Source organism: Pezoporus occidentalis, unplaced genomic scaffold (assembly GCF_034315485.1).
Source record: "Pezoporus occidentalis ecotype Australia unplaced genomic scaffold, CSIRO_AGI_Poc_V1 ctg193, whole genome shotgun sequence".
Classification (NCBI taxonomy): Eukaryota; Metazoa; Chordata; class Aves; order Psittaciformes; family Psittacidae; genus Pezoporus; species Pezoporus occidentalis.
This window is the reverse complement of record NW_026913782.1, coordinates 227,887-254,087: the sequence shown is the minus strand read 5'-3', so window position 1 is coordinate 254,087 and position 26,201 is coordinate 227,887. Positions and strand designations below refer to the sequence as shown.

General features: G+C 38.3%; 1 protein-coding gene across 1 annotated transcript in view; it reads left to right on the top strand.

Moving 5' to 3' along the window:
- Positions 1-25,962, top strand: part of KIF15 (kinesin family member 15) — a 35,864-nt gene extending 9,902 nt beyond the window's left edge. Inside the window, exons 10-35 of the mRNA XM_062617172.1 lie at positions 342-464; positions 1,081-1,204; positions 4,018-4,109; positions 4,932-5,141; positions 6,202-6,379; positions 6,801-6,939; positions 8,972-9,113; positions 9,382-9,582; positions 10,457-10,564; positions 11,318-11,423; positions 11,986-12,151; positions 13,559-13,700; positions 14,817-14,896; positions 15,092-15,167; positions 15,433-15,519; positions 16,470-16,574; positions 17,421-17,543; positions 19,226-19,372; positions 20,322-20,426; positions 20,681-20,845; positions 21,296-21,402; positions 22,063-22,135; positions 22,688-22,725; positions 24,470-24,635; positions 25,031-25,162; positions 25,467-25,962. Of these exons, the coding sequence (XP_062473156.1) occupies positions 342-464; positions 1,081-1,204; positions 4,018-4,109; positions 4,932-5,141; positions 6,202-6,379; positions 6,801-6,939; positions 8,972-9,113; positions 9,382-9,582; positions 10,457-10,564; positions 11,318-11,423; positions 11,986-12,151; positions 13,559-13,700; positions 14,817-14,896; positions 15,092-15,167; positions 15,433-15,519; positions 16,470-16,574; positions 17,421-17,543; positions 19,226-19,372; positions 20,322-20,426; positions 20,681-20,845; positions 21,296-21,402; positions 22,063-22,135; positions 22,688-22,725; positions 24,470-24,635; positions 25,031-25,162; positions 25,467-25,550 (3,219 nt within the window). The 3' untranslated portion in view covers positions 25,551-25,962. The remainder of the gene's footprint in view (positions 1-341; positions 465-1,080; positions 1,205-4,017; positions 4,110-4,931; positions 5,142-6,201; positions 6,380-6,800; positions 6,940-8,971; positions 9,114-9,381; positions 9,583-10,456; positions 10,565-11,317; positions 11,424-11,985; positions 12,152-13,558; positions 13,701-14,816; positions 14,897-15,091; positions 15,168-15,432; positions 15,520-16,469; positions 16,575-17,420; positions 17,544-19,225; positions 19,373-20,321; positions 20,427-20,680; positions 20,846-21,295; positions 21,403-22,062; positions 22,136-22,687; positions 22,726-24,469; positions 24,636-25,030; positions 25,163-25,466) is intronic.
- Positions 25,963-26,201: the final 239 nt, after the last annotated feature.

The following is a 26,201-nucleotide window of genomic DNA, read 5'->3' as shown; positions in this document are numbered from 1 at the left end:
ATATCCACAAAAAATGATCTTTAGTAGGGAGGGAGAATGCCATTGAGGCTTGTGGGCTATTTTGGTAGTACTAGGCTTCTAGTCTTAAGTATAACTGCTGCCTTCACCAGAGATTTGAGAGCTACTTGTTTTACAGCATGGAAGTGCATGAAAACATGCATGTAAAAAGGAGAGGTTCCTTTTATATCTTTGGTCAAGAATCTGTTGGTTTGGGTTTTTGTTTGGCAGTTGCCACCAGAAGATAGGTTGGAACAGTCAACAGATGGTTGAATATCAGTCTGCTACTTTACCAAGATTAAAGTGAAATATCTACTAAAGTTAACTTCTGTGTTTTTAAACAGGATTCCCTTGGTGGTAATGCAAAAACCTGTATAATTGCAAATGTTCATCCAGGATCCAGGTGCTTTGGTGAAACCCTCTCTACTCTTAATTTTGCTCAGCGGGCAAAGTTGATTAAGAACAAGGTAAGAGAGTGACTCAATATCTTTGTTGTTGTAACAATTTCTTGTCATTTAAACTACACATCTGCAGAACGGGGAGGCTTCTTTGAAATACTCCTGTGCTTTCACTAATTTCAGTGAATATAATTGAAGTTAAAATGCTAAATTTGTTTTCCTAAACACATTTTACAGCGAATGATGTTTGCAAAGTACTTGTTCACTTTTGCTTATGAATAGAGTACAGCAGCTGGGGGACTAGGGAATGGCTGATAATAGTGTGTATTCATTGCTTGTTTTCAGAGCAGTTCATTAGAAAAAGTAATGAAATTGTCATTAAAAAAATTGAATTCACTGGGATTTCAGTGCATCTACTTCTTATCTATGCTACTACCCAAATGTAATTTCTCATGAGTGGGTTTTGAAAGCATGTTGGCATCTGGCTGGACGCTGCTGCCTTCAATGTATAATGCTTTGCTGGTCAAAAAGCTCCAGACAAAATTCTACAGAAGACATTAATATTTTTAACCATTTTAACCTTAAAAAAAGGAGTTTTGCTGCTTTGCAGTGTTTCTGTTTCCTCTTATTCTATAAGACTTCTATTTGTGCCTTTAGTAATTTTCTCTTAATGTATTTGTGAAAGGCTGTGGTAAATGAAGACACACAAGGAAATGTGAGGCAGCTGCAAGCTGAAGTCAAGAAGTTGAAAGAGCAGCTTAGTCAACTTACTTCAATGCCATCCATGCGTGATATTTCTGTATCACAAGGTAAGAGTTGGGAGTGAGGGAAGAAAATGTCCTAGTTTGGTAGCCTTCAGTGTTGGAACCTTAGGTAAGTCAAAGTTTCTGAACAACTAATACTTTTACAGGAGCTGACTTGCAGAGGTTACCTTTGTCTTATGGATCCCGTTGCCTGTGTTTGTACAGCATATTTTGCAGAAATTGTTAATGTCATTTTTATTTTCTTCCTCTTATAAGTATATTGTCCTGGGTTCAGCTGTAACAGTTATTCTTCTCCTTTGTAGCAGCTGGTGCAGGGCTGTGTTTGGGCTTTAATGTGAGAGCAATGCTGGTAACACACCAATGTTTTAGTTGTTGCTCAGTAGCACTTACCCTGATCAAGAGCTTTTCAGTCTCACGTCCTACCAGTGAGGGAGGGGTACAAGAAGCTGGGAAGGAGCAGAGACAGGGACCAGACCTGAACTAGCCAAAGGGGTATGGAATAGCACATCATTCCCAGTATAGAAACTGGGGGGAGTTGCCCCTAAGGCCCAGATCACTGTTTGGGTCAGGCTGGGTATTACTCAGCAGGTGCTGAGCAGTTGTATTGGGCCTCACTTCTCTGTGTTGAGGTTTTTTTCCTTCCCTTTTTAGTTTTATATTCTCTCCCCTTGTTATTTCCCTCATTATTCTTATTGGTGGTAGCAGCAGTAGTTTGTGTTACACCTTAGTTACTGGACTGCTCTTATCTCAACCTGTGGGGTTTACATTCCCTCCATTCTCCTCCCCATCCCCCTGGGAGCAGGTGGGGAAGACGGAGGGAAGTGAACGAGTGGTTGCATGGCTCTGAGTTACTGGCTGGGCTCAAACCACTGCAGTGTATGTTCTGAGCTATGGTTTTATTATCACAGTATCACAGTATCACAGTATGCTGGAGATTGGAAGGGACCTCAAAAGATCATGGCCAGAGCAGGAACACCTAGATAACGTTACACAGGAATGTGTCCAGGCGGGCTTTGAATGTCTCCAGGGAAGGAGACTCACAACCTCCCTGGGCAGCCTGTAGTGTGCACCCTCACTGAGAAGAAGTTCCTTCTCAAGTTTAAGTGGAACCTTTGTGTTCCAGTTTGCATACTCCTTGTCCTATCATTGTTTGCCACTGAGTAGAGCCTGGCTCCATGCTCGTGACACTCCCCCTTTATATATTTATAGACACTTATAAGGTCACCCCTGCTCCTCTTCTCTAAACTATAAAGACCCAGCTCCCTCAGTCTTTCCTCATAAGGGAGATGCTCCACTCCCTTAATCATCTTGGTTGCCCTACTCTCCAGCAGCTGTAATTGTACATTTAGGTCTCACCAGGGCAGAGGACACTAACCACCGCCCTTCTAATGCATCCCAGGATGCCATTGGCCTTCTTAGCCACAAGGGCACAGTGTTGGCTCATGGTCATCCTGTTCTATACCTAGAATACTCTTCCAATTTGTAAGAACCATGCTGCCTAATCCTCTAAGTAACCAAAAGTTTACATGTAATTGTACATTTAGGTCAGAGAGGACATTATGGTATTGATGATGCTGCATTTTTAAACTCAGGACTGTTGTGGGGGCTTGTTCCCCCCTCTTCCCTTCTTGCCCCTTCAGGAAGATCCTAAGAAGGATGTCTACCTTTCAATAAAAGATCTATTTCGATGCGAGATATTAATTGGGGGTTTATGTAATTTTCTAGCAGCAACTTTTCTTTAGACCATTGTATCTGCAATGTAGATCCTAGCACGACTTTCTACTATGTATACCTCCCTCTTCAATATGCTACTGTGTAATTTTGGTAATGAAGTAGTAAACTTGGTCTTGTAACTCTTCCTGTGTTGCTGAGTCAACTCCTTCCTGATCTTGCCAAGAAATAGAAGATACAGTAATAGAAGTAATTATAAAAGTTGGAAGACTTGTCTAATACAAAGCATCTGCGATTGAGTTTTCCGAAGGAAATAAAACATCTCTGTTAGCATACACATTTAACCAGTAAAAACAAGTCAGTCATTATGTGGGACACTGAATCATTGTCCGTGAATACATGAATATTGACAGAGGACTGAAAAACGTTCAGACATGTAATATTGTTCTGAGGGAAAGCAAGTGGTGATGCTTAAACACTGAAGAGAGGTTTTAAGCAGAAGCCAGTACATCAGAGCTGTGTTTGCCTATGCAGTTAAATTGTGTTTGTAATATTTGTGTGACACAAATATGCAATCTGCTTGCTAGCTGCTTTAAAAACATGGTGGTATTCCATAAATAAGTAGTCTTGCTTGTGTGAGGATATTCAGGAAAGCTATTTGGAATTAATATCTAAAGTGGATTAGTTAAGCCCTTTTATTCCCTTGTGTGGACACTTTCCTTCCAGATCAAATCACTGTCTACTTAATTCAAGCTTTCGCTGAATTTCCTTCTCCTAAACCAGCTAGTCCACTTGTAATATGTACAAACTGCAGTAATAATGCTAAATAATGGCTTAGTGTTATCAAATTAATTTCAGAGGGGTTTTGCATTTTATAAATATACTCTGCTGAACAGACCAATTCTTTCAGTTTAATAGAAGTTCATTGTAAAGCCACTTCATGCTTGAACAACTTGAATTATACAGTTATGTATATGGACTGCGTTCTTTATCAGCACTTGCAGGTAACTAGGATTTACTGTCTAAAATTCCTTGCTCTGGGTATGGCATTGATCCCTGTAGAGGAATTATACTGTTCAATGAATGAATTTAGATTTTCTCTACACAACCATGACATGTATCTAGGGAAACCTGGTTGACTGGTATTTTAATAAATGTGGTATTTATTTCTTTGCCTTACCTTACAGGTGCTGTTGAAAAAGGGCACAACCGTCTAAATTACATGAATAAGTTTCTTGAAGCAATGTTGTTCTGGGAGAAATCAGAAGGTGAAAAGAAGGTATGGAAGCATATTTTTAAGTGCTTAATATTGAAACTCACTCTCTTGATGATTTTTCTTTTTTTCTTTGGTTTTGGATAAAAATATTCTGCCTGAGAATAGTATGGTTTGGTAACAAGGGAACCCAGTCAAATGACAGGCAAGGTAAAATCTGCAGGTCAATTGCCAGCAGTTGGACAGGTTTTGACCAACCTGAACAGTTCTGTGATTCTCTTCTATCTTTTATATTCAGACAAGCCATGGGAGAGCTTTCATAATATGTTTAGTTTTAGGGGGTGGATTGTTTTAATTAGAAAATCACAATTTGAGAAGCAAGCCTCCCAGTCATCTCCATTTCTTGTCATGGTGCACTATTGAATCAGCCAAAATGGATCAGTTTTTTGAGAAAATCGACTGAAACCAGCACTCTAGAGGTGCATCTGATGTGCTTTACCAAATACCTAGTCTACCAAGTCATATTGGAGTTTCTAAGTATAAAATCATAGAATTCTTTGGGCTGGAAAAGACCTTAAGATCATCCAGTTCCAACTCCCTGCTCTCACACCTAGACCACATCACCCAAGGCTCTGTCCATCCTGGCCCTGAACACTGCCAGGGGTGGACCAAAGTAACTGGATGAAGTAAAGCTCTTCCAGTGTAGTGAGTAATGTGGGTTCTTGCTATGAGCTGCTGCTCTCTGTGAATCTGCTGCAAATGGTAGTCTGCATTTCACAGAATTACTGTTGACTGAGTTTTGTCTCTGTGTGTGCGATATGTGCACCTTAGAAATTCATCTAGTGTGACCATGACTTTTTTCACTGATCTGTATATGTACTTTCTAAGAGTTTATTAGAAAAAATTGCTCAACTAGAAGACCTGTGTGGCAAGAAGGAGAAATTTATTCAATCCAACAAAATGATAGTTAAATTCCGTGAAAACCATATTGTTCGCTTGGAGCGGTTACATAAAGAGGCTGGGGGAAGCTTATTGCCAAAAGAACAAGATGATCTCTTCAGTGAACTGAGGGAGGAATTGCAGATGCTCAAAGAACAGGTAAGTGCTTTTCTAGAGCAGTTTTCTTTTGTGAGAATAGCTCATGCAATGGGTCAATACAGGCTTTTTAGGAAGAGCAGGCTGGAAAGAAGATGGGTGGTGGGTTCCCTTATAGAAGCATTTCAAGTGCATGGAATTTGCCTATGGAATAGATAGGTTTAGAGTTTGTGAGTGAGTTTGCCTAAAAGGAAAGGTTGGTAAAGGTGATGTCATGGTGGAAGCTGCTACAGGCCACTTGATCTAGGTTAGGTGGAGAACTGAATCTCCTACTGAAGGAAGTCTCCAAATTACAAATCCTTATTCTTATGGGAGACTTTAGTGTCCATGACATCTGTTGAAAGGGAAGGACAGCAGGATGCAAGTAATACAGCAGGCTTCTGAAGGCTAAGAACACAGATGCCAGATGGGCCATTCAGGAATGATGCATTCCTGGAGCTGTTTGAGGAAGGCAAGTACCAAAGTACATACCTAAGCCTCAGAAGAGGAGACTTCAAGTTATTCAGGTATCTGTTAGGTGTGGTATCATTTGTGAAGCAGTTTTGAAGACCAGAGAAACTTAAGAGAGAAGGCAGATTGTTTTTAAAGAATCTCTAAGCACCAGCAAGAAAAAGGAATAGAGGTACTGGAAGACCAGCTTGAATCTCTAGCTCATAACTGAGCTCTGAAGTGAAAGGAGGGGAAGTACACAAGTCTGGGCAGTCATAAAGGGCTATAGAAATCTTTGTATGGCATGCAGGGTCAGTGTTAAAGTCAAAGCTGAAGCTGAAAATGAGTATCAAGAGCAGCAAGAAAAGCTTCTACTGCTTTATTGTCAGTTAAAGCCTAAAGATATCAAACCTACTGTGATTTCTTTGAGAGCAGATTACAAGGGAGTAAGAAAATTAACAAACAAAAAATTGGGGTGGTTTTAACCACTGTATGGAATATCTTTATTCCTCTTCCATTACAGTTTAATGCTTATTAAAGTTACTGGTGTAACAGGACCTCTAACATATATCGTAGATATGTATAGCATTGCCTGGAAAATAAAACCTGTTGAATAAAATATTGCTTATCACAGGTGGAACAACACCCACAGATTGCAAAGTACGCCATGGAGAACTATAACCTCAGAGAGGAGAACAAAAAACTTCGTTCTTTGCAGTCAGTTAAAAAGGCTCAGGAAATTGATGCCAACACAATAGCGGAATTGGAAAAAGCTTTCTCAGAAGCTTCAGCCACAGAGAAAAATACTGGAGGTAACAATATGCTCATGTTTTTCAGCTAAGTAAGCTTACTGTGTTTCTGGTGTGTTGAAAATGTCTGTTTTGATGTATTTTTTTGCCTTCTTCAAAGTGATTCCTGAAGACTGTGAATAAAATGAAGTAAACCTGTTTTATCAATGACCTTCAAGCAAATACAGCAATAGGGAATTTGAATTCTGGTGCATCCTGTGAACACCAGCCATGATCTCATTTTGCTGTCTTTACTTGTCCTGAAAACTGCAGTAATATGAATTATTCTACTTTTTTTTTTTTTATGTGGGCTGTAGCTAATACCCATTTATTCTTTTTTCAATCTGAATTGCTGCTCAAAAGCCTACAAATGCTATCATTTTAGTAAAAACTTAAGGTATTTGAGCTACGCTGTGATTTCAGGGGTATATGTTTGTTCTTTTAGGTCATCATTTATATTCCACCACCCTATCAGTGGAAGGCAATTCGCTGGCATCTGAAAGGCTGAAAGCGCGTCTGCTACAGACTCAGAGTGAACTGGCAAGTTCAAAACAAGAATATGAAGAATTTAAAGACCTAACCAAGTGAGACAAAACAGTACAGAAGTGTCTTTCATTAAATGTTTTTATTACTTGTATTGATTTTTAAAAGTTAGTCTCAGATCCTGAATATACAGTCAAAGAATTTCCTCTCATGTAAGAGAGGGCCAGGATAAGATGGTATGAACACAGAGGATGTTCCTGTTGAGCTCAGTTCCTCACAGACTATGGAACAGCCATGATGCAATCTGAAGGCACGTCTGCACTGTTGCAGATTTCTTTGTCTTTCCAAAAGCTCTTCATGCTAAGATGCAAAACAGTGCTTCACAACATGCAGGGAATGGACATGCCCTGGAATTCTGATAGTCACCTGCTTTAACAGGGCAGGGAGAGTTTGGCTTAGTTTCCGTGCTGGGGCATGGGGGCATATCTTTGGTTTTGTTTTAGTGCAACAGTAGTTTCTAATATAATACCTTTAAGATTGCAAGCTTAAACCACTATAAAGTAGAATCCAATCACCCCAGAAAATCTTGGCTAAGCCATTGGTTAATTTATTCTCTCTGCTTCAAAGATATTTAAGAAAGCAATAACACCACTATCTTGAGACCTGTTATTGGAATAGGGAATTAATTCACATAAAAACAAAGATATGGTGTCAATAATTCATTCACATCCATTTGCTTTGGGACTGAAACATGAGATAAGGGTCTACTTTATCCTTACTAATGTAGTAAATAATTTATTGTCATAGTTCTCCTTGAGGGCAGGGCAAGATAATGCAAAAAGCCTGAGTAATACCTTCAAATGCAAGTGAATAATACATGGCTTAACTTGATAAACAGCATTTCTGACAACTTTATGTCCTGTCACTGGAAATACAGGGAAAATAACTGCATTTCCAGCAAACACAATGGAAACCTGTACAAATCTGTTTTTTAGTCTTAGATTCTTGTGTAGCAAATCCTATGAACTTTATAAATCCTAAACTTAGATTGTAACGTTACAACATCAGTTGTCCTGTATCATTAGTTACAATGGTTTGTTTGTATCTTCACAGATTAGTTTGTTTTCCTGCCCACTCAGTGTATTTCTATTTTATGTATTCCATGTTTTGTGCAGGTCTTGCTCTCTTGATAGTATGAATGCATCTGTATATCACTTACCCACGTTTCCTTAATGGAGTGCAGTCAAACAGCATTGTGCTATTGAGCCTCTGGATTCACCTCTAGATTCCACTAAATTTTAAGCTTGTTTCCCATTTTGGAGTAACCGGATGCTTCATTTTACATTCAAGTGTAATTACATGATGTAACCGAATGAGTAAACTTGAACAATGTTATAGACTGACTCAATATATCCTCATGCTTTTGTTGTCCAATAGCTATCAGAACTGAAGTTCTACCCTGTTCCTCAAGTTTTATTGGGGATACTAAGAAAGGGAGGATAAGTGATAGCATTAAACTGCCAAAAGATGAAATAGTGTGTTTCCTTTTGTCTGTAGACTTTGACCCTACAATTGTGTTAGGAGGGCCAACTATCACAGTATCAGCACATAGCTCTGCAGAAATACCTTATGAAAATCATTCCTATGTTTCTGCTCAACTGTTGGAATTCAGCTAAAGCACTCTTAGAGGGCAAAATAATCTTAACAGAGCAACACTTCCAAAATACATCTTTAAAGGAATTTCTTTAACCCTGGCAAGCACCAGTTCAGCCTTCTCATGTAACTGGGTAACGTTTTTAAAGCTTAAAACAATGTTGGTATGAGTGATGCCACATTCTCAACAAAGGAATTGCAGAGCTCTCAGCTTTATTTCTTACTATGTAATGGACTTTTTCTTGACATGTTTAGTTCTCCATTGTTATGCAAGCACCCAGAAGCCTCCTAGCTTTGTCATTTTGTGTTTCTTTTGACTTTTTAATACAGCAGTGGTGGCTTTCTTCTCAAAATAAGGTATTTCAGTGTTTGGGCAAGGGCTCAGCTTCAGCTTGCTCTTTTGGCAATACTGCAGCTTATCCTTATAGGAGGGCATAGTGATGGAGTGGTTTTGACAGTAGTAAAATACTTTCTAAACAGGAAAAAGCATATGGAAATGGAATCAGAGCTTCAGTCCCTTCGGAAAGCAAACCAACATCTTGAAAACATTCTGGAAGCAACTAAAGCAAGCAAGCGCCTGGAAGTCTCTCAGTTACACAAGCTACACAGAGAAACTCTAAAGGTATGGTAAGAAGTTTCTTTAAAACCACGTATACTTACACCTGAGTTAGATGGGAACACAGGCACTTTTATTTGTACGATCCCTTAACCTAACTAGCAGTCTGGCATGAAATCCATATGGGATAAACCAGATCTGATGCTTTTTTTTGTTCTGGAATATTACTGACTGACTGCTACTGTAATCAGATGACACTGAAAAGCATAGTGGTGTAGAGCTAACCACTTTGAGCATTTTATTTTGGTATTCTGCTTTGTAATCTCTATAACAGAACATAACCACTCCATCAAAAGCTTACCAGCTGAGATCCCGCCTAGTGCCACGGATCAGCCCAGAGATCTTAGCTCATCATTCTGAAGCTTTTCAGTGTTCTGAAGAGGTGATGGATGATGTTTCAAAAGAGCCAGTTTCCCCAGAAGTGAATGAACAACAAGCATATGAGGCTATGGTTGAGGACCTCAAACTGACACAGGTGAGGGTTAAGCATAAAAACTGAAGCGTATGTGTATTCTAAAGCTGGTTTTGGCATGAAATACTGCCCCCCTCATGAAATGTGTTTTCTTTAGCATAGGAAACTGAAGCACTTGATGAATACTCAAGGCTTCACTAAACAGATCTCTTATTATACATGTCTGTGTGCATATGTATGCATAATTGTACTTAAAAAGATTTAGCATGAAAATGTTGAAAGGGACTTGAGTTGTGTATCTTAAGTAGTTTAAGATACACAGGGTATTTAATCTTTTCCTATTTTAACCTGATACCTTGACTTGGAGGAAACTTCCTTACGAGTCTCTGGTGTGATCTACATATGGAATAATACCTAAGCTTAATGTATAATATGCATTATCTGAAGAAACCTGCCAAATGATGCTTGTCCACCATTACGCTTTCTTTTTTCTAACGGACGCTGAAGGTCTTTAGTCGCATAAAGTACTCTTCAGAAGCTGAAACTAACCTCGGGGCATATATAACCCTGGCACAACAGCTAAAACCCCTCTTTCATGCTACCATAATGCAGAGATCCTCTAAGGAACTAAGCTAGTGTATATTGAGTGACTTCTTTGTAAAGTGTTACTTCTCCAACATGAACATGTGTCTGAAAACTAAGCGTTTACTGGATTTAGTCCTTGTATCCCCTGGCAGATTGTCTTGTGTTCTGGCAATTTAGTTGGCAATAGGAGAAATCAGCTGCTTTAAATACCAGCTGACTTTTGAATATTCAGTTTTCTGTTGGTTCAGGTCATAAAAAAAGCTGACATACTTAATGTGCACAGACTGCCATACGGCATGTGAGAATAGCAGAAAGATGGGTGCTCTAATTTTGAGTGTCTGTTGTGTCACAGGAGCAACTGAGCACAATGCAGACAAAGCTGGATGAAGAGGAAAGCAAGAATCTGAAACTCCAGCAGCATGTTGATAAACTGGAGCATCATTCTGCACAAATACAGGAGGTGAGAGAACAATACAACGTGTATGTGAGTGTGAATATACTTTAAGGTGATATCTACCACACTCATACTACTGTGCCTTCAGTGAGGTCTGCAGTGTTACTGCATTTTGGCTTGTGGAAAATGTACATAGCATCGTGGCTCAGGGCTGTGCAGGCAGACAAAGACTTTATTTAACACAGCACTACAGGTCTGGGGCTTTAGGGGTTGTTGTTTTAAGTGTTGTGATTCTGAGCTGGCTTGACCTGAAGTATAAGCAAGTAGACATTCAGGATGCCTGTGGTTGGTTTTGACCAGCTTGCTGATTTCTGGAAAATAGCAACAGTCACAAGGAAATTTTCAACTTTGGAATACTGAAAACAGTACTTGCCTCAAGGAACTGAACTGAAATGTTCTTACTGTATAAAACACTTGCAGGTCTTCCTTCATTACTAGGTTTGATTTAACATAGAAAAGGAAATAAGGCCTGTATGCTTCCTGGATCAGTCTCATTTCTGTTCCAAAGTAGACCTCAGCTCCTAAGCTGTGGGTTGCTTTTAAGTAAACTTCTCAGGTAAGGTAATATTTTCAGTCCTCTTTTTCTTGGACTTCTATGGATTTCAGATTTGCTAAACATCAAATTGAAAGAAAAATGTATCTTGTGTTCATAGCCAGTTGATGAAATGCTCTAATACATTCTTACATCATTATTACTGCTTTGTGACTTGGCCACTCTTACATTTCCTTCCATTTAAAACTTGTACTCCTCTTCTCAAGCTTCTTTCATCTGAAAGGAATGACTGGAATAAACAACGCCAGGAGCTCCTGGAACAAGTCAAGTCGCTTGAAAAGCAATTTCAAGACAGTCAGAGCAATACTGATAGTAAGTCTATGTAACGCTGTATCCTGGGTTAAACCACAACACTGACATTCCATATGGAGTTGTTGAGGTGTCTTTAATGTTTTGGATCAACAATAATACATTTGAGTAAATATTTTGGGTTGTTAATCCCCCAGAAATGGATTTTATGTTTCAAAGAATAAATCTCTAACATTTAAAGAATAGTTTTTCTCTGCCCAGTCTTGCACAGTACACAATATTCAGAATTGTTCTCTGGTTCACTCTGAATGCATAGGGAATACAGGATATAGTATATAAACAGAAAATAGTAACTAAAAAAGGGAAAATCTTCTATTGGTCTATGGACATGCAGTGATATGGTTTAGAATGGTTTGGTTCTGCCTGTACTCTTTAGTTCTTAAAGTCAATGTTTCATTAGCCTTTTCCCATTACAAATCCTTCTTGGGTGTGTGACCTCCAAGGTTAATTCTACTGAAAATGCAGGAAGTTTTCTGAGGCTTTCCCCAGGATATTCTGTAGTGGTACATGCCTTGTGTCTAGCACAGTTTTCCAACTAACATGTCAAATGTTTGGGTTTTGACAGTATTAAAAAGTGAAGTCTGTGACTTACGCATTGTCCTGAAGTCTGCGGACAAGGAGTTGTCTGCTGTAAAACTGGAATATCATGCCTTTAGGGAAAAGCAAGAGAAAGAAATGAGCCAGCTTTCTGCTAGACATATGGATGTACAGTTCCAGCTGGACAGTGTCAGGTACGTTGGCAGTTTGGTAAAATGCCTTAACCTCTGTTTTTGGATGCATCCAGTGATTTAATTCTTCTCTTCTGCATGTCAACTCACACTTAGTGATCTCTTATTTAAAGTTGTTAATTTGTGCTTATGACCTTTGCTTATTTTGGGGGTTTTTTGTGTGCTTAACTCTTTCCCTACCTACTTCAGAACAGGGAACATAGTGAAATTAGCAGAAAGAAAATAAAATGTGGCTTCCTTAACTTTGGTTTGCTACAGCATTTTTGCATTAAATAGAATATACCTGTAAACTTAGTGACCTCCAGAAATGAAGTGGCTGAAGAGGTATAGTTTGGTTGGGGTTGGGAGGGTTCATATTTTCAATTTAGTTTCAAAAATTAACTGTTGCTGCAGTCACATGAAGCAGATGACATAATGATGCTGCTTTAAAAATATAAGCAGAAAGAAACCATAAAAATAAACTGAAGTTTGACTACTGAAGCCTGAAAAGCTCACTATGTTGTATGCAAGAATTGCCATTATCATTGGCAGGTGAAAATCAGTGAGGTTTTTAATCATTAGCATGACCTTAGTTACGTTGGAGTTTGGGTTTTGTGTGGTTTGCTGTGGATTCGTTTTGGGGACCAGTGTCCTGGAAATATTAACTATGTTAATGGATTATCATGGGTCATAGAATCATAGAAGAGTTTGGTTTGGAAAGGACCTTAAGATCATCCAATACCAATCCCCTGCCATGGGCAGGGACATGTCTTTGCTGAAGTCAATTCTTGAGTGATGCATTGTGAGACTGGGGTCCTGGAACTGAAATTAAATGTGGTTTCATTGATGCCTTTCCTGCATTAGCACATGTACTATTTGGAGGGTATTCTTTCTATAGGCTTTCCATTAAGAGCATGGTTTATAACACTTGTCCTGCAGCTATTTTACCCCTCTTTGCTTTTCACTTTTGTGGAAGATGCAATTGAAAAAGTTTTCAGGGCAGCAATTTAGAGGTAAATAACCCACAGTTGTGCAGAATATATAATATGTAGAACATAAATAACACAGATATCAACTAAGCAGATAGAGGTACTGAAGATCATTTTAGCAGTCTTTTGTCCAGCAACTGCCTAAACGCATATAAACTTGGGGGGGTTAACGGGGGAACACCATTGTCAAGACACTGACTGAAATTTCTATGGGATTTTGTAACTAGTAAATTATTTCTAGGGATGAGAGAGTACTCTGCCTTCTCTGCCAATGCCACTAAAGTGAATGAGTTTAAAAGAAGTTACCATTTATTGTCATTCTTTCTAAAATATTCTGTATATTAGCTATGGGTTATTGAATAGACTTGATTGGAATAGTTTTGTAATGAAACAAACTCCTAATGTGGGTGGGTTTTGGTTTGTTTGGGTTTATTTTTGACAGGCTAGAACATGAGAAGATTCTTGAGGAAAAAGCAAGCCTGCAGGATGACTATGACAATTTGCAGGAAGTAGCCAAGTTTGAGACAGATCAGCTGAAACAACAACTTGAACAAGAAGCAGAAGCAATGAAAACTGAGCTTCGTGTAAGACAGTCAAGGCTTTTAAAGGACTTCATTATACAGTTACCTGGGTAGCCAGATTGTTTAATTCATAAAATCATGTAATGGTTTGGGTTGGAAGGGACCTTAAAGCTCAACCAGTTCCAAGCACCTGCCTGTGGCAGGGGTTTGGAGCTGGAGAAGCTTTAAGGTCGCTTCCAACCCATAGTCGTTTCTGTTACTGTATCATTGATAACAGATTTCACAGCAATAACCAGGTTTCCTGGTGATTTCATTTGGAAGATGTACCCAGAATCTGTATTAAAACTTGTTGCAAGATTTTTGCAACTGCAGGGCTACAAGAAATATCCAACATGTTGAAGCAGGAGGGATTTTGGCTGAGGAAACAGCTCTGGAAATGTTGAGGGAAATGGATTAATCAGTAAAGGAATAAGAAACTGCTTTGAAAAAGAATCCTGACATCAAAATGCTGGTGACTTTTCATCTCGGAGCTAGCTAAGGCTGGTTTACTTCTTCTGTCTTTACAAAGCAGTTTCTTAAACAATTTCATAATGGACGTGGTCTTGTTAAAATGATGTGTGGCTTCTTGTAGTGGATCACTGTCCTGCAGTTCAGTTGATGGTGTCCTTGAAAGCCTGTCACACTGAAGTGGCTGCAAAACAGCAGCAAGGTTGCCCAAGGGCTTTTGCAAATGATTTTGCCTGCTTTTCTGCAGTGTACACTCTGCCTGCTCAGCACGTTTGCTTTAAGTTTTACTTTTTAGTGTTTAAACGAATAGTGACACATTGAAAATGATAATTTTAAATTCCTTATAGTTTGATACCTTGTCCTGCTGGTTGGGGTTTGAAAAGTCCCCCCAAATGAATCTACAGGTTAATTTCTCACTTTAAAACCTTTTGATATTGAGGACCATTATAGCTACAGGAAATGGTCATCAATGGCAGGTGAAAAGAGCTGATTGCCTAATATCAATAAGACTTTGCTTTTGAACTTGTCCAGGACAAAGATAAGGGTCTTTCTGTTTCCATTTAAAGTTTTGTGGTGGGTCTTTTCAGTTACCTTAGCAATTTCAGGTTTTCATTTTGGTTTAAATGATTCTAAAGACCCTCTCTTGTAACAACATCTATTTTGATATTCTAGAATCTTTACGAACTCCTGAAAACAGAAAAAGAGCTTAATGAAAAATTAACATTAAGATTGCAAGAAGAAACCAGTTCAAAGTAAGTTTTAATTAGCAGTGGGCCTTGTTTTCATCTTGCTTCATTGGGTTTGTCTTGTGCTAGGTTTTCTATTCAGATGAGGCTCTTGTTTGTAGATGTGTAAGTGCAATAGAGATACGCTTACATGACTTAATTCTTGTTAGAGCTTGCTTTTGTTCTGATTATATTTCTTACTCGAAATGTTTTCTTCTCCAGGGAGCTCTTGAAAGAGCTTGGAAAAGCAGAGGTGGAGAAACCGTCCTCTGAAATGGTGACCCAGTGTGAGCAGCAGGTACAACAGCAGAATTGAATGTCTAAATCATGTGCTCTCAGATTTATTTGAGCATTAATAGCAACTTCAGCAATGAACCAACTGTTCAGTTGATTACCAGCAAAATAAATGTAGAATTCCTGAGTTTCAGACGTTGTTAAGCTATTGCTTAATTTTTCTGGGGAGGTGAACAACTTATACCTTCCCTTTCTGCATGGCTTTGTGCTTTACAAAGCATACTTCAAAAATAATAATGGTGAAGAAGAGACTTCATTATTTCTTCCAGGAAGCAAAACTGCAGAAATTGGAGCAGGAGCTGGCTGCTGCTGAAGAAACGATCGTTTCTTTGAAGAAGACAAATGATACAGATAAGGTTTGGGCTTATTTCTGTTATTGATACCCAGTTTTGCAGGTAACTTTGTTCTGTAGTAGAACTGAAAGCCCAGAGCAGCCTTTCTGTGCTACTTGATAATTCTGTGCTTCAAGGCAATCTTGGCTGTGTATCTAGGTAAAATAAACCCTTCTTTTTCCTGGCGTAAACATGAAGTTTGCAGGGTGGTGGGATACCGGTATGTGTTCAGAGACAACACAACATAACAGAACTGACAGTTAAACAACAAAAATATCAAGGTAAAGCTGTCTGCTGGGCAAAACATTCAATGCATAAATGATGCAGGCTTCCTAATGATCAATAGGGCCTTCCAGTTAGTGCCATGTTGGAATGGGCTAATAGAAAAGGTAAGAAAGGTGATGTCAGAATGTGACTCTGGGTATCTTTATGAACAAAATCAAAGCATTTTTTTACAGGAAAAGATTCCTCCAGTTATTTGAAAGCTTAAATAGCAAAAGTTCCCATAGTACAAGCATTTATGCTGTTTGTAAAACAAGCATAAGAAATAGTGCATTTACTGTCCAGCATGATGCAGTGGTTAAGTCTTTCTTTTTCCATGCTAAACTTAAATATTTGACGTATTACAAGGTCAGAAGAGTCTGCTATTGTCAGTGCAGTGGTGTTTCTTGAATGTGCCTTTTCCCACTACAAACAGATGTAACCTTAAACAGTAGTACTTCTATTTAAACCTATTACAGCCTGAGACTAAAACAGAGGGTGCGACTTCTCTTCTAATGAACACGGCAGGTTATTTAATTCTTTGTGTAAGTGCTTAGAACAAAACTGGATTTAACAACAAATCTCCTGTTATTCCTTTACATGTGCATATTGCAGCCTCGTTTTCAAATTTGGTATTGATACATTACACATCAAAGAGTCCAGTAATAAAATATGTATTATAATGTATCAAGATTAACTTTTTTGTGTTGCAGGAAGTTGTAACTGACTTGATGAGACAGATCCAGGAGCTGAGGTCTTCACTTAATCATAAAACTGAGTCCCTAGATGGTCTGACAAGAGAGCTCGAGGATATAAATGTATGTTCTGTCATTTTGAAGGGCATGGTATAGTTCTTCAGCAGTGGAAGGCAATGACATGTCTTATGGGTCTCAAACAGCATAACTCTCTGTAGCCTTTTAGAAGGAAACTTCTTTGTTTTGACATGTTGAAGTCTTCTGAACACTTTTTTGCCTAAGGCTGTCTTGAAAACTGAACTCTCCATGTGGTGGGTAAAGAGCTGTGTCTCCAAAGGGGCCTATTCACATCCTGTAAACTACACTCAGCTGACAGTCATGCTTAGGTTTGCTCAGAAACTGGCAATTTAAGAGCTCAGCAATCGAGGCTGAGTTGTAAATTCATTTTTGAGTGAATTCTTGCTGATAATAATACTATGTTCTCAATCTGAAAGCAAGTATAAAGAACTGAAACTACATATTTGAGTAAGTGAATCAATATGATGCATTTTCATATTAAAACAGGTCTGGTTTGCAAACAGAGCAGCCCACAGAATGGTTTAGATGATGTATATGTATGAGCTATGAATTCAAAAAGTCCTACAAACAAAATGGTGATGAGCCACATTTCTACATATTGTTATCTGGTTTTTAATAATGGTTTTAGTGGTTAATATGTATTGTGGTGGCTAATACATATTAATCTTTTTCCATTGTTTTGAACTCATTTCTAATAGCATAGTTTGTACAATATGGCAAGTACGATCTCAGTCTGATTTTTAGTAATTGACCCCGAGATATTAAATGTTTGTAGTAATTGTCATCATAGGATTTGTGAAATGCATTTTTTTGTATTATGTTGGCCAACTTTCTTTGACATTGATAATATTTCCCAAGATAATATAAAATTTAATATAATACTTATTGTAGTGCAAGTATAATCTTCTTCTGACTGCAAGAGAAGAAAGCAAAGTAGTCATACAGGATCAGGAAAAGAAGATTGAGGAGCTGAGGGAAGCCTTGGAGAGAAGTAAAATAGCTGATAACATTGAGGTAAAAACAATAATGTTGGTATATTATTCTATGATCATGATAATTTGTTCAACAGACCAACTGGATGTAGTTTTGCTTAAAACACTTGGTAAAAGATAACATCATTTTGGTTCAGACTGTAGCCAGTTAAGCTGTTCTTAAAGGAATTCTTAATGAGATACCTGACAAATTCTGTTAAATTATCACATTACCTGACATAAATGTTTTATAAGCTACTTCATAAAAACCTATACTAAAAGCCTGCTTTAATTGTGTTAAGGCCACTGAGGAGTCATCACCTGAATTTAATGGCAAAATTACATTAGCAGCTGAGAAATTCAAATAGGTAGACGAATATATTATGTTTAACATTCTCTCTTCCCCCACTGCTTCTATATGCAGGAACATCTTCTCTTTACTCATAATTTTAACTAAAAGCTCCATCTGCTGGAAACAGATTTAGGATGCGTTGTTGATTTCACTGCTTGCTTTTCAAATCGCATCTTTCGTTTTTTCAACTCTCTCTTTCCTGTTGCTGCTCTCATATTTTGGTGAACATGCCCATCAGCCTAAACCCACTAACCTCTCCTTACAAGTAATCCCTGCAAGATCATCTGTCATATTACATGTGCTTAGTCCAATCATATAGCATCGATAAAGCCTCCCAGAGTAGTGTTTGCTTCCCCAAACCCCGTTCTTAAATAGATTTCTGCTATGTTTAATGAACAGATTGTCTTCAATAATAATCATATCTAAATCTGACGTTCTGCAACCCCAACTGAGTTGCCTGCTAAATGGATCACCTTATTATAAACTGAAGTACCAGTTCTTACTACAGTGTTATCCATGAGTGTATCTGGCTCCTAATAAACTCATAGTGTTTCTCTTTCTTTGACTTTTTACATCAGTTACTGATTTCCTTCATGCTTTCTTGACTGGATGAGAAAAACTAATCTAAGGTGACATTTAAAACACTTTAGTGTTTCTCCTTCTAGGTTAACACACCTTGTGTAGGTATGATGCTCTACCAGATAGTGTGGGAGTCTAGATCCTGGAGTAAATCCAGAGGTATCTACAGAATAGCAGTGCACTAAAAAGCTGTAATCACCATTTCAGCATGGCTTAAAACCTATATCTTATTGTTTCTTATTTAAAGCATTGTGTCTCTTTTTAAGGATAGATGATACTTTAAAAGAGTGGTTGATTCCAAACAGCTCCCACAAGTATCTAACTGACTTTACTTGTGGTAAAGCTCTTGTTTTTGTTCTGCAACCAAGACACTGGATGCAGAAAACATGCTAAAATAAGAAATTTATAGTTGAACGCTTGCTACAATTAATGATGAAAAAGCGAAGGAAAAAAGGGAGATGTTTGTAGCTGTTGGCATTCTTAGCAAGAATTACAAAAATTAGAATCAGTGAGCATGGGAAAGCCCTTTAAGCTCACCCAGTCCAACCATTCCCAGCACTCCAAGGCCGCCACTAACCCATGGCACTGAGGCCTCGTCTTCACGCTGTGTGAACACTTGCAGGGACGATGACTGCAGCCCTGCCCTGGGCAGCCTGTTCCAATGCCTGAGCACCCTCTGGGGAAGGAACTGTTCCTGAGCTCCAGTCTAAACCTCCCCTGGTGCAGCTTGAAACAGCTGCTTTAGAGAGTAACTTTGACATTTCTGTTTTTACTCATCCAATGGCTTTAAATAGAGAGACCTTCTGTGTGAAGACTTGCATCATACTGTTGATCAGCTAATAAAACTGACTGAAGCCTCCAAGAAGCATGATTCATTGCTTCAATCTGCACAGGAAGACATAACAAAGAAAGAAGCCCTAATCCAGGAACTCAGGGAACAGGTAAAACAAGGAAATTCTTCTGATAACTGGCTCCTTGGGAGGGAGCTGTGGTTAATTGTAGCTTCTGGAAAAGGCTTTGCTGTTCATTTTAGGGCATCTTGTACACAATACTCTTGGTGAAGGGCAGCACTCCTTCCTGTAAAAGTATAGTAGTTCAAAAGCTTCTGAACAAAGGCTAGGTAGCCTTTAAATACTTCAGAATAGGTGTCTAGAGATCATGAAAATGTTTACTCTGAAAACTGAGTAAAATTGTCCGTACCTCTAATAGAGCAATCTGAGGTTGTAAGCGCAGTAACCTGGGGAGTTACTTTTTCCTCTGCTGAACACTTAGCCACAAACAATATCATTATATAATGGAGATACTGTTGAGCTATATAAAGTATGCAGCCTGAGAGCGAGTTGGAGCTTTTGCAGAGCAAATGGCTATCTTAAGCCTTTGCCCAAATTTTAGTTGTCATAACTGTCCTAGCCCCAGGTGGTACATTTGTGCTGGCAAAAACTCTACTTAGGATAAGCTGTTTTGTGGAGAGTTCTTTTGTCATGTTAGCTTATTCTCTTCCAGGAAACTGATTAAATCTATACCAGTAAAATCTTTGTATTGAATCACATCTTGTCCAGTAATGTTTGCCAATAAAGTTGATATTAGTTTTTCTGTGCTAGCAAGCTCTTTGAAAGATAGATTTAGCAAGGTGAACCAACAACAGGAGCAAAATTCAAACTCATTACATAGCATATAGTGTATAGGTGCTTTCAGAAAATGCTTGTTACATGCAATTATAAATTGATTAACAGTTATTAGGTGAATGTACAAAGTATTCATGAAAGTGAAGTCTAAGGTAATGTGAAATAACCCATGGTGTACTTAAGCTTGCTCACAATGGAGATCTGGCTGCTGTTTACTATTTTTGTATGTATTAACTAATTCACTTCTAATTGGGGTTTCTAATAGTTGGACAAAGCGACAGAAGAACTGGAGAAGAGGAAGAATGAATATGAACTAAAAATGAAGCAACTCGATCGCTTTGTTGACTCGTCTTCAGAAATATTTCCTCAGGTATGGCATTTGTGAGAGAAACATTTTCATTGTAATGACTGTTAAAACTCATTGAAAAGGACTAATAAACTTGACAATATACCAAGAACGGTCAAATCCCATTCAACTTCTTTGTAACTCTATGTATTATTGATGGCTTTGCCTGGTATTTATTACCGTATGTCTCCAACTGAGCATGAAAAGATGTAACCAGTACATAGGGGAACCAGTTCTTTGCTAATAGTCTGTTGGTTTTGTCTCTTTTAACTTGCCAGTGTGCAAAAACTCCCCCTAAGTTTGATGTGAATTTGGCAAAGCTCTTGGAAACTCGTGAGCAAGAAATAGCTGATCGGAGGGCTTCTGCAATAAACCTGGAGCACCTTGTGCATGAGCTGAATGAAGAACGGAAAGCTAAAAATGCTGAAATTCTAAGGCTGAAGGTACTGCGAGTTAATCTCTAAGGCAACTTGAAATTTGGAATAAGACAGAATATAAAGCTCAGATTTTTTGTGAGCTCTGCTAAGTAGCCTGCCCATTAAAGCAGGAAGGTAGTTCTTGGTCTTCTCTTTACTTAGGCTGATAACAAATGGTGACAACTTGCTTGCAATGTTCCATATATCTCATCTTCCTAAGGACCGAGTTGTTTCGTGTTCATGAATATCAAATGGTGTCATCATTTTTACTGATGAAACTATTCTGACTTATTCTAAATCAAGTTTCTAATGAAACTGTAAACGGAAGGGTGATGCAGATCTTGGCCAGAGAACTGTGCGTCTTTCTGATAAATAGCTTTATCTTCTCTTTTGCTCAAGAAACATATTCAACTGGAACTGAAAACAGGACTTGCAATTAGGTCTTCAAATAAAACGTTTCCAATTTCACTTGCTTAGGAACAATTAAATGAGTTGGAGAATTTGCGTCTGGAAATGCAGGTACTGGTGGAGAACAACAGGAATTTACAGAACCTTGTAGAAGCTCAGAGACCAAGCAAGAACAGGTAAAAATCAACCAAGAAAACCTGTCTTAACTTGAAGCAAGTTAAGCAAGAAAAATAAACAAACGTGCAGTTTTTGACTGAAATGCAATCTTACCTATTGCTCATATAATTAGAGATTGACTCAGCCTCTTCTGTGCAAGTCGTTTACTGGCTTGTAAACTTCATTGCCTTTAAATCACAGATTCTTGAACACAAAGTTTTATAAAAGAAATGGAAATAGAATTTAAAATAATTACCTGCATAACCATTTCTATGTACTGTATATTATCACTTGTCCAGTTATGGATTCAGTAGATAGAGAATGTCTAAACGAATTCAATACAAGCTTTAACATGGAGGCCTGATTCCATTTAAGTCTATTGTTTACCTCATCCTATTTACCTTGGTCCCAAAGCTGTCTAACATACAGCTGTATAGTTATTAAATTTTGAATTGTTTTCATTAAAACATTAGTTTTTCTATACTCTAAACAAAGGAGTGTGTTCTTGGAATATAAAAATTTAAACCCTTCTAGAGTTGTTTCATGATGTTTGGTGTTCTGAGTAGGAAGATGTGTCAAGACAGCTATACACATTTTCTGGTTTAATCTGGATAACGTGATGCTTTTACAACTGGCTTCCTCTCTTTCTGAGAACCTTTCCTTCTTCTTGGACTTCTTAGTGACCAGAAACATCCTGACGTTCAGTACCTCAAAGAGAAAGATGAGAAGGCTGCTGAAGAACAACATGCCAAGGTATTGCCCTTCTTGTGTTTCCCTGCTGTGAAGTATTAATATGTTCTTCTATTACATGGCAGTGAAACATCACTGGTTTCTAGTGAATTCTATTAGATGTAGCCTCTTATCTCTTAAGGTTTCTATTTAGGTCTAACACCAATGAACTTTGTGTCAGATTGCACAATAAGCAAAACCAAATTCAGACCATTAAAATCTGACTCATCTCTAGAGTTGGAAAGTGAAGATTGTGTCACTTGCTAACGTCAGGGCACTGCCAAAGGGAAGTTAATGTCACAGCAGAGGTTGCCATGGATCTCCTAGACAGAAGAACCCCCTGTTAGAGCTCTGCTCTGTATGAACGGGCAGAGATACTGCTGTGGGTCACTCTTGCTGGCATGAAACTGGAAATAAGTACGTACAGCAAAGACATTAATACTGGAGATGTGAATTACTGGGGAGTAGGATGATTTTGGTAGGATCTGGAATGAGTTAAGTAGCATCAATTCAGTGACAATTAATTCATATATGCTAAGCATCAAGAACGTAACTAACATTTTTTAACTTTTACAGAATAAAGCAGTGGAGGAGATGCTGAAAATCAAAGCAGAGTAAGTTTAAACATTGTTCATTGAACTGGAGACTTGTATTAAACTCATTAATGCCAAAAAGATATATTTAAGTAATAGAAGTCCAAGATCTGAAACTATAAAAGATGTCATTTGTAAATGTTGTTTATGCTCCTGCAAGACACATTGAGTTCTTACCCTTTCTCATCAGTAGGTGGTAGTAGCACCAACTACTACACTTTCTAAAATGGTAGCATTGTGTATCAAGACTGGAATAGGTGAAACCACAGAAAAACTTAAATTGAAAGGGACATTTTGAATTTTAAATTATAGATATTTTGAATTTTTATGTGCACACGCCTTTTAAAATTAAACTGAAATACTGCTCATTTCTTTATTAATATCATGCGTATTTTATAGTTTTAGACTTAATCTGTTTTCCTTTTTTATGCTATGTGTTAAAATATTTTACCCTTCAACTTGAATAATGGACATTATTATCAGAGGATTCCTAGATAATGTATGCATTATTGTGCAAGTGGTCCTTAAAGTTCAAGTGATTTGCACCATGGATGGATAGTAGTTAAGAAATAAAATACCAAATAAGTAGGTAGCAATTAGTTTGAAAGCGTTGCTCCTGCTCCTACTCACCTGTATTGCTTCATGATTCATAGTGGCTGAATCTCCTAATATTTGAGTTATTTATATTTCATGGAATACTTTCTATGTAACTAAGGATGAAGATAAGGTTTTATACATATGGTCATTTCAAAAGTGATTTATATCAAGCTATTTCTAGTCTTGATTAGGGTTATTTTGCTATTTGATGCATACCTCTCTGGTCTCCAAACCAGTGGTACAGTGTCTCCTACAAACAAATAATGTGCAAAGAGGGGAAGAAGACAACTCTTTTATCACCAAGGAAACATCTTGACAAGTGCAGCAAATGAATTCTGTTGTAATATATTGTGATATGTTGTGGCTGCAGTGAAATAAAACCAATGGCAACAATGCTCCATCCCTGGCGCTGTTCAAGGCCAGGTTGGATGGCATGGTTTAGTGTGAGGTGTCCCTGCCCGTGGCACGAGGGTTGGAACTGGATGGTCTTAAGGTCCTTTCCAACCCTAACTATTCTATGATTGTAGTTGAGTCTGTGATTCAATGGCAAATATCATTTATGCAATATTTGAATGGTTATGTATAATTACCAAAGTTCATATCATCAGGATATAGGCTGCTGAATTTGGTGGTATGGTTTAATATATTGGGAGCCTGAAAGAATTAAAACACTTTCAGCACACAAGATGTCTATCCAAAGTGGTGGTCCTGCTGGTTCCAGGCCAAACAAGCTCAGAGCTGTTCAGAGATGTTTCTGAGCAGCAAGGCTGTTGGGAAGAGCCACAATTTAGATGAAACCTGGAGAACAGCAGAGTTCATCTGGCACATTTAGATGCCTTTGAATTCATTTTAAGTGTTCTTGTAAGTGAAGCTTCCATTTTTCTTTCATGAGTGGAGTTACACATCCTGGATTGGAAGCAGTGTACTTCCCAAAAGAGCAGCAATTCCAAAACATTACCTAGTTAAGAGACAGTATCAAACACCAGCACTGAGAAGAGGAAGGGAATTTTTCCTTCTCTTAGCACCAAGTTCTAAGGAAAATATATTGTCTCAAAAGGATACTCTTAAAGGAGCCTGCCTCCATGTCCAAGGCTCACAAAGTAATTCAGCTGCATGCCATTTATGTTGGGGGGGGTTCTAATATTTCATGATTCTTTTACATTGGCAGATTAGAAGAAACCAAAAATCACCTCAAAATCAAAGAGAACACTTGCCTTGAAATTAATCTGGAGATGGAACGAACAAGAGCTTTGGAGATCAAAGCGTTTAATGAAAAAGAAGAAATAAGGTCAAAACTGGAGGAAATGTATGAAGAGAGAGACAGACTTGCAAAGGTTCTACATGTCTTTTTTTGGTTTCTTTACAGTAGAACCCTATTCAGCAAGTAGAGCTGTTGCTAATTGCACAATTGAATTAGCAATCGAGGGCTGCCTCTGAAAATGTTTTGTCTTGCAGTTGTATTTGTAATGCTGTTTCCTGCACTAGTCTAACTCTGGGTGTGGAAATCACGGTCGCATTTCATAAGTCAAATCAAAGGGTGCTTTTTTCTGCCCTTCAGAGGAATCTCATCTACTATCTAAGGAGGCATAAGACAAATAAGATATTTCCTGAATGAGCAGACTCTTTCATCATGTGTTACAGCACACTTAAATGTTAGTATGTTCTAAAGAAGCTGTTTCTTCTGGAAGAAAGGAGGGGCTACAGTCTACAATGTATTTATTAATTGCAGGAAATGGACTTGCTGAGGAAGCAGGTGAAGTCTCTTGCAGAGGAAAATGGGAAATTGATTGGTCATCAAAACCTAAAACAGAGGATTCAGTATCTTGTGAAACTGAAGAAAGATTACACTGAACTTAGTGCGGTAAGTCGCAGAGTAGCACATAAACAAAGTAATGGCCTGACATAGAGAGCTGAGCTTTGAGAACATAAACTAAAACTCTTGCTCTTCTGTTGGTGAGCCATGGATAGGTATCTCTGATTTGATGCAGCTGTGTGGTTGTGGCTGGTCTGTCTCCTTGCAGGTCCCAGACCCTGTTCTCCCCATTTGATTTCCTCAAGTACGTAGTGTGTGAAACACTTGACTGAGTGTAGATGCCACCTAATTAGAAGTATGAAAGAAGTGAGTATAACTTCCTTAGTGCCCCCGTGTTCGTTCTGTTTTCCAGGAGACTGAAAAACTACGAGTTGAAAATGCTTCTCTGAAAGAAGGAAGAAGATGTGACACCTGCAAACAGCGGGAGCAGCTCTGATGGCACAGCTTCAGAGACAGAGTTTTCAAGTGTACAGAATAAGCAAAACACCAAGTGTCAAAACCTTATTTTCCTGGGACCACAGCGAAAGTCAAGTCATTTAGTTCCTGGATTTTGGGCTGGTAATAACCTTTAGTGAAGAACTGAATTCAGCCATGTGGGCAGCTATCAATGACCTCTTATCGCCTTCCTGGCATTTCTCAAAAACTGATTTTTTTTGTGTCAGTGCTAGAAGGTACTTCCTTGAACCTGTCTCTAATTCTATCCACCTATTCTTGGCTATCTTATACAGTACTTACTTTTGCCCACAAAGAAATGGGGCAAGAGAGCATGAAGAAAAAGACCCATGGCAGTTGGAGGGCAGGATTCCTAGTGAGTTCCTGCACTATTTGACTGAAGGGAAGAATAAAGCTTATCTCTGGATTTTTGGAGTTGCCTAATCATGTAGACTTGTTTCTACTTGAACTTTGAAGTAGTAGGGTAAAAAAAACTCCTTAAACTGAGGCATTTCTTTTTCTGCAGACAAATAGCATAGTTGTATGCTTTCTGCGTTGCATGTCTGTAGTAGAACTTATACTCCATCCTTTTCTAACATAAGAAATAAATCCTTTGTATATAAACCACAATAGCCCACATCCATTTTTCCTTCTT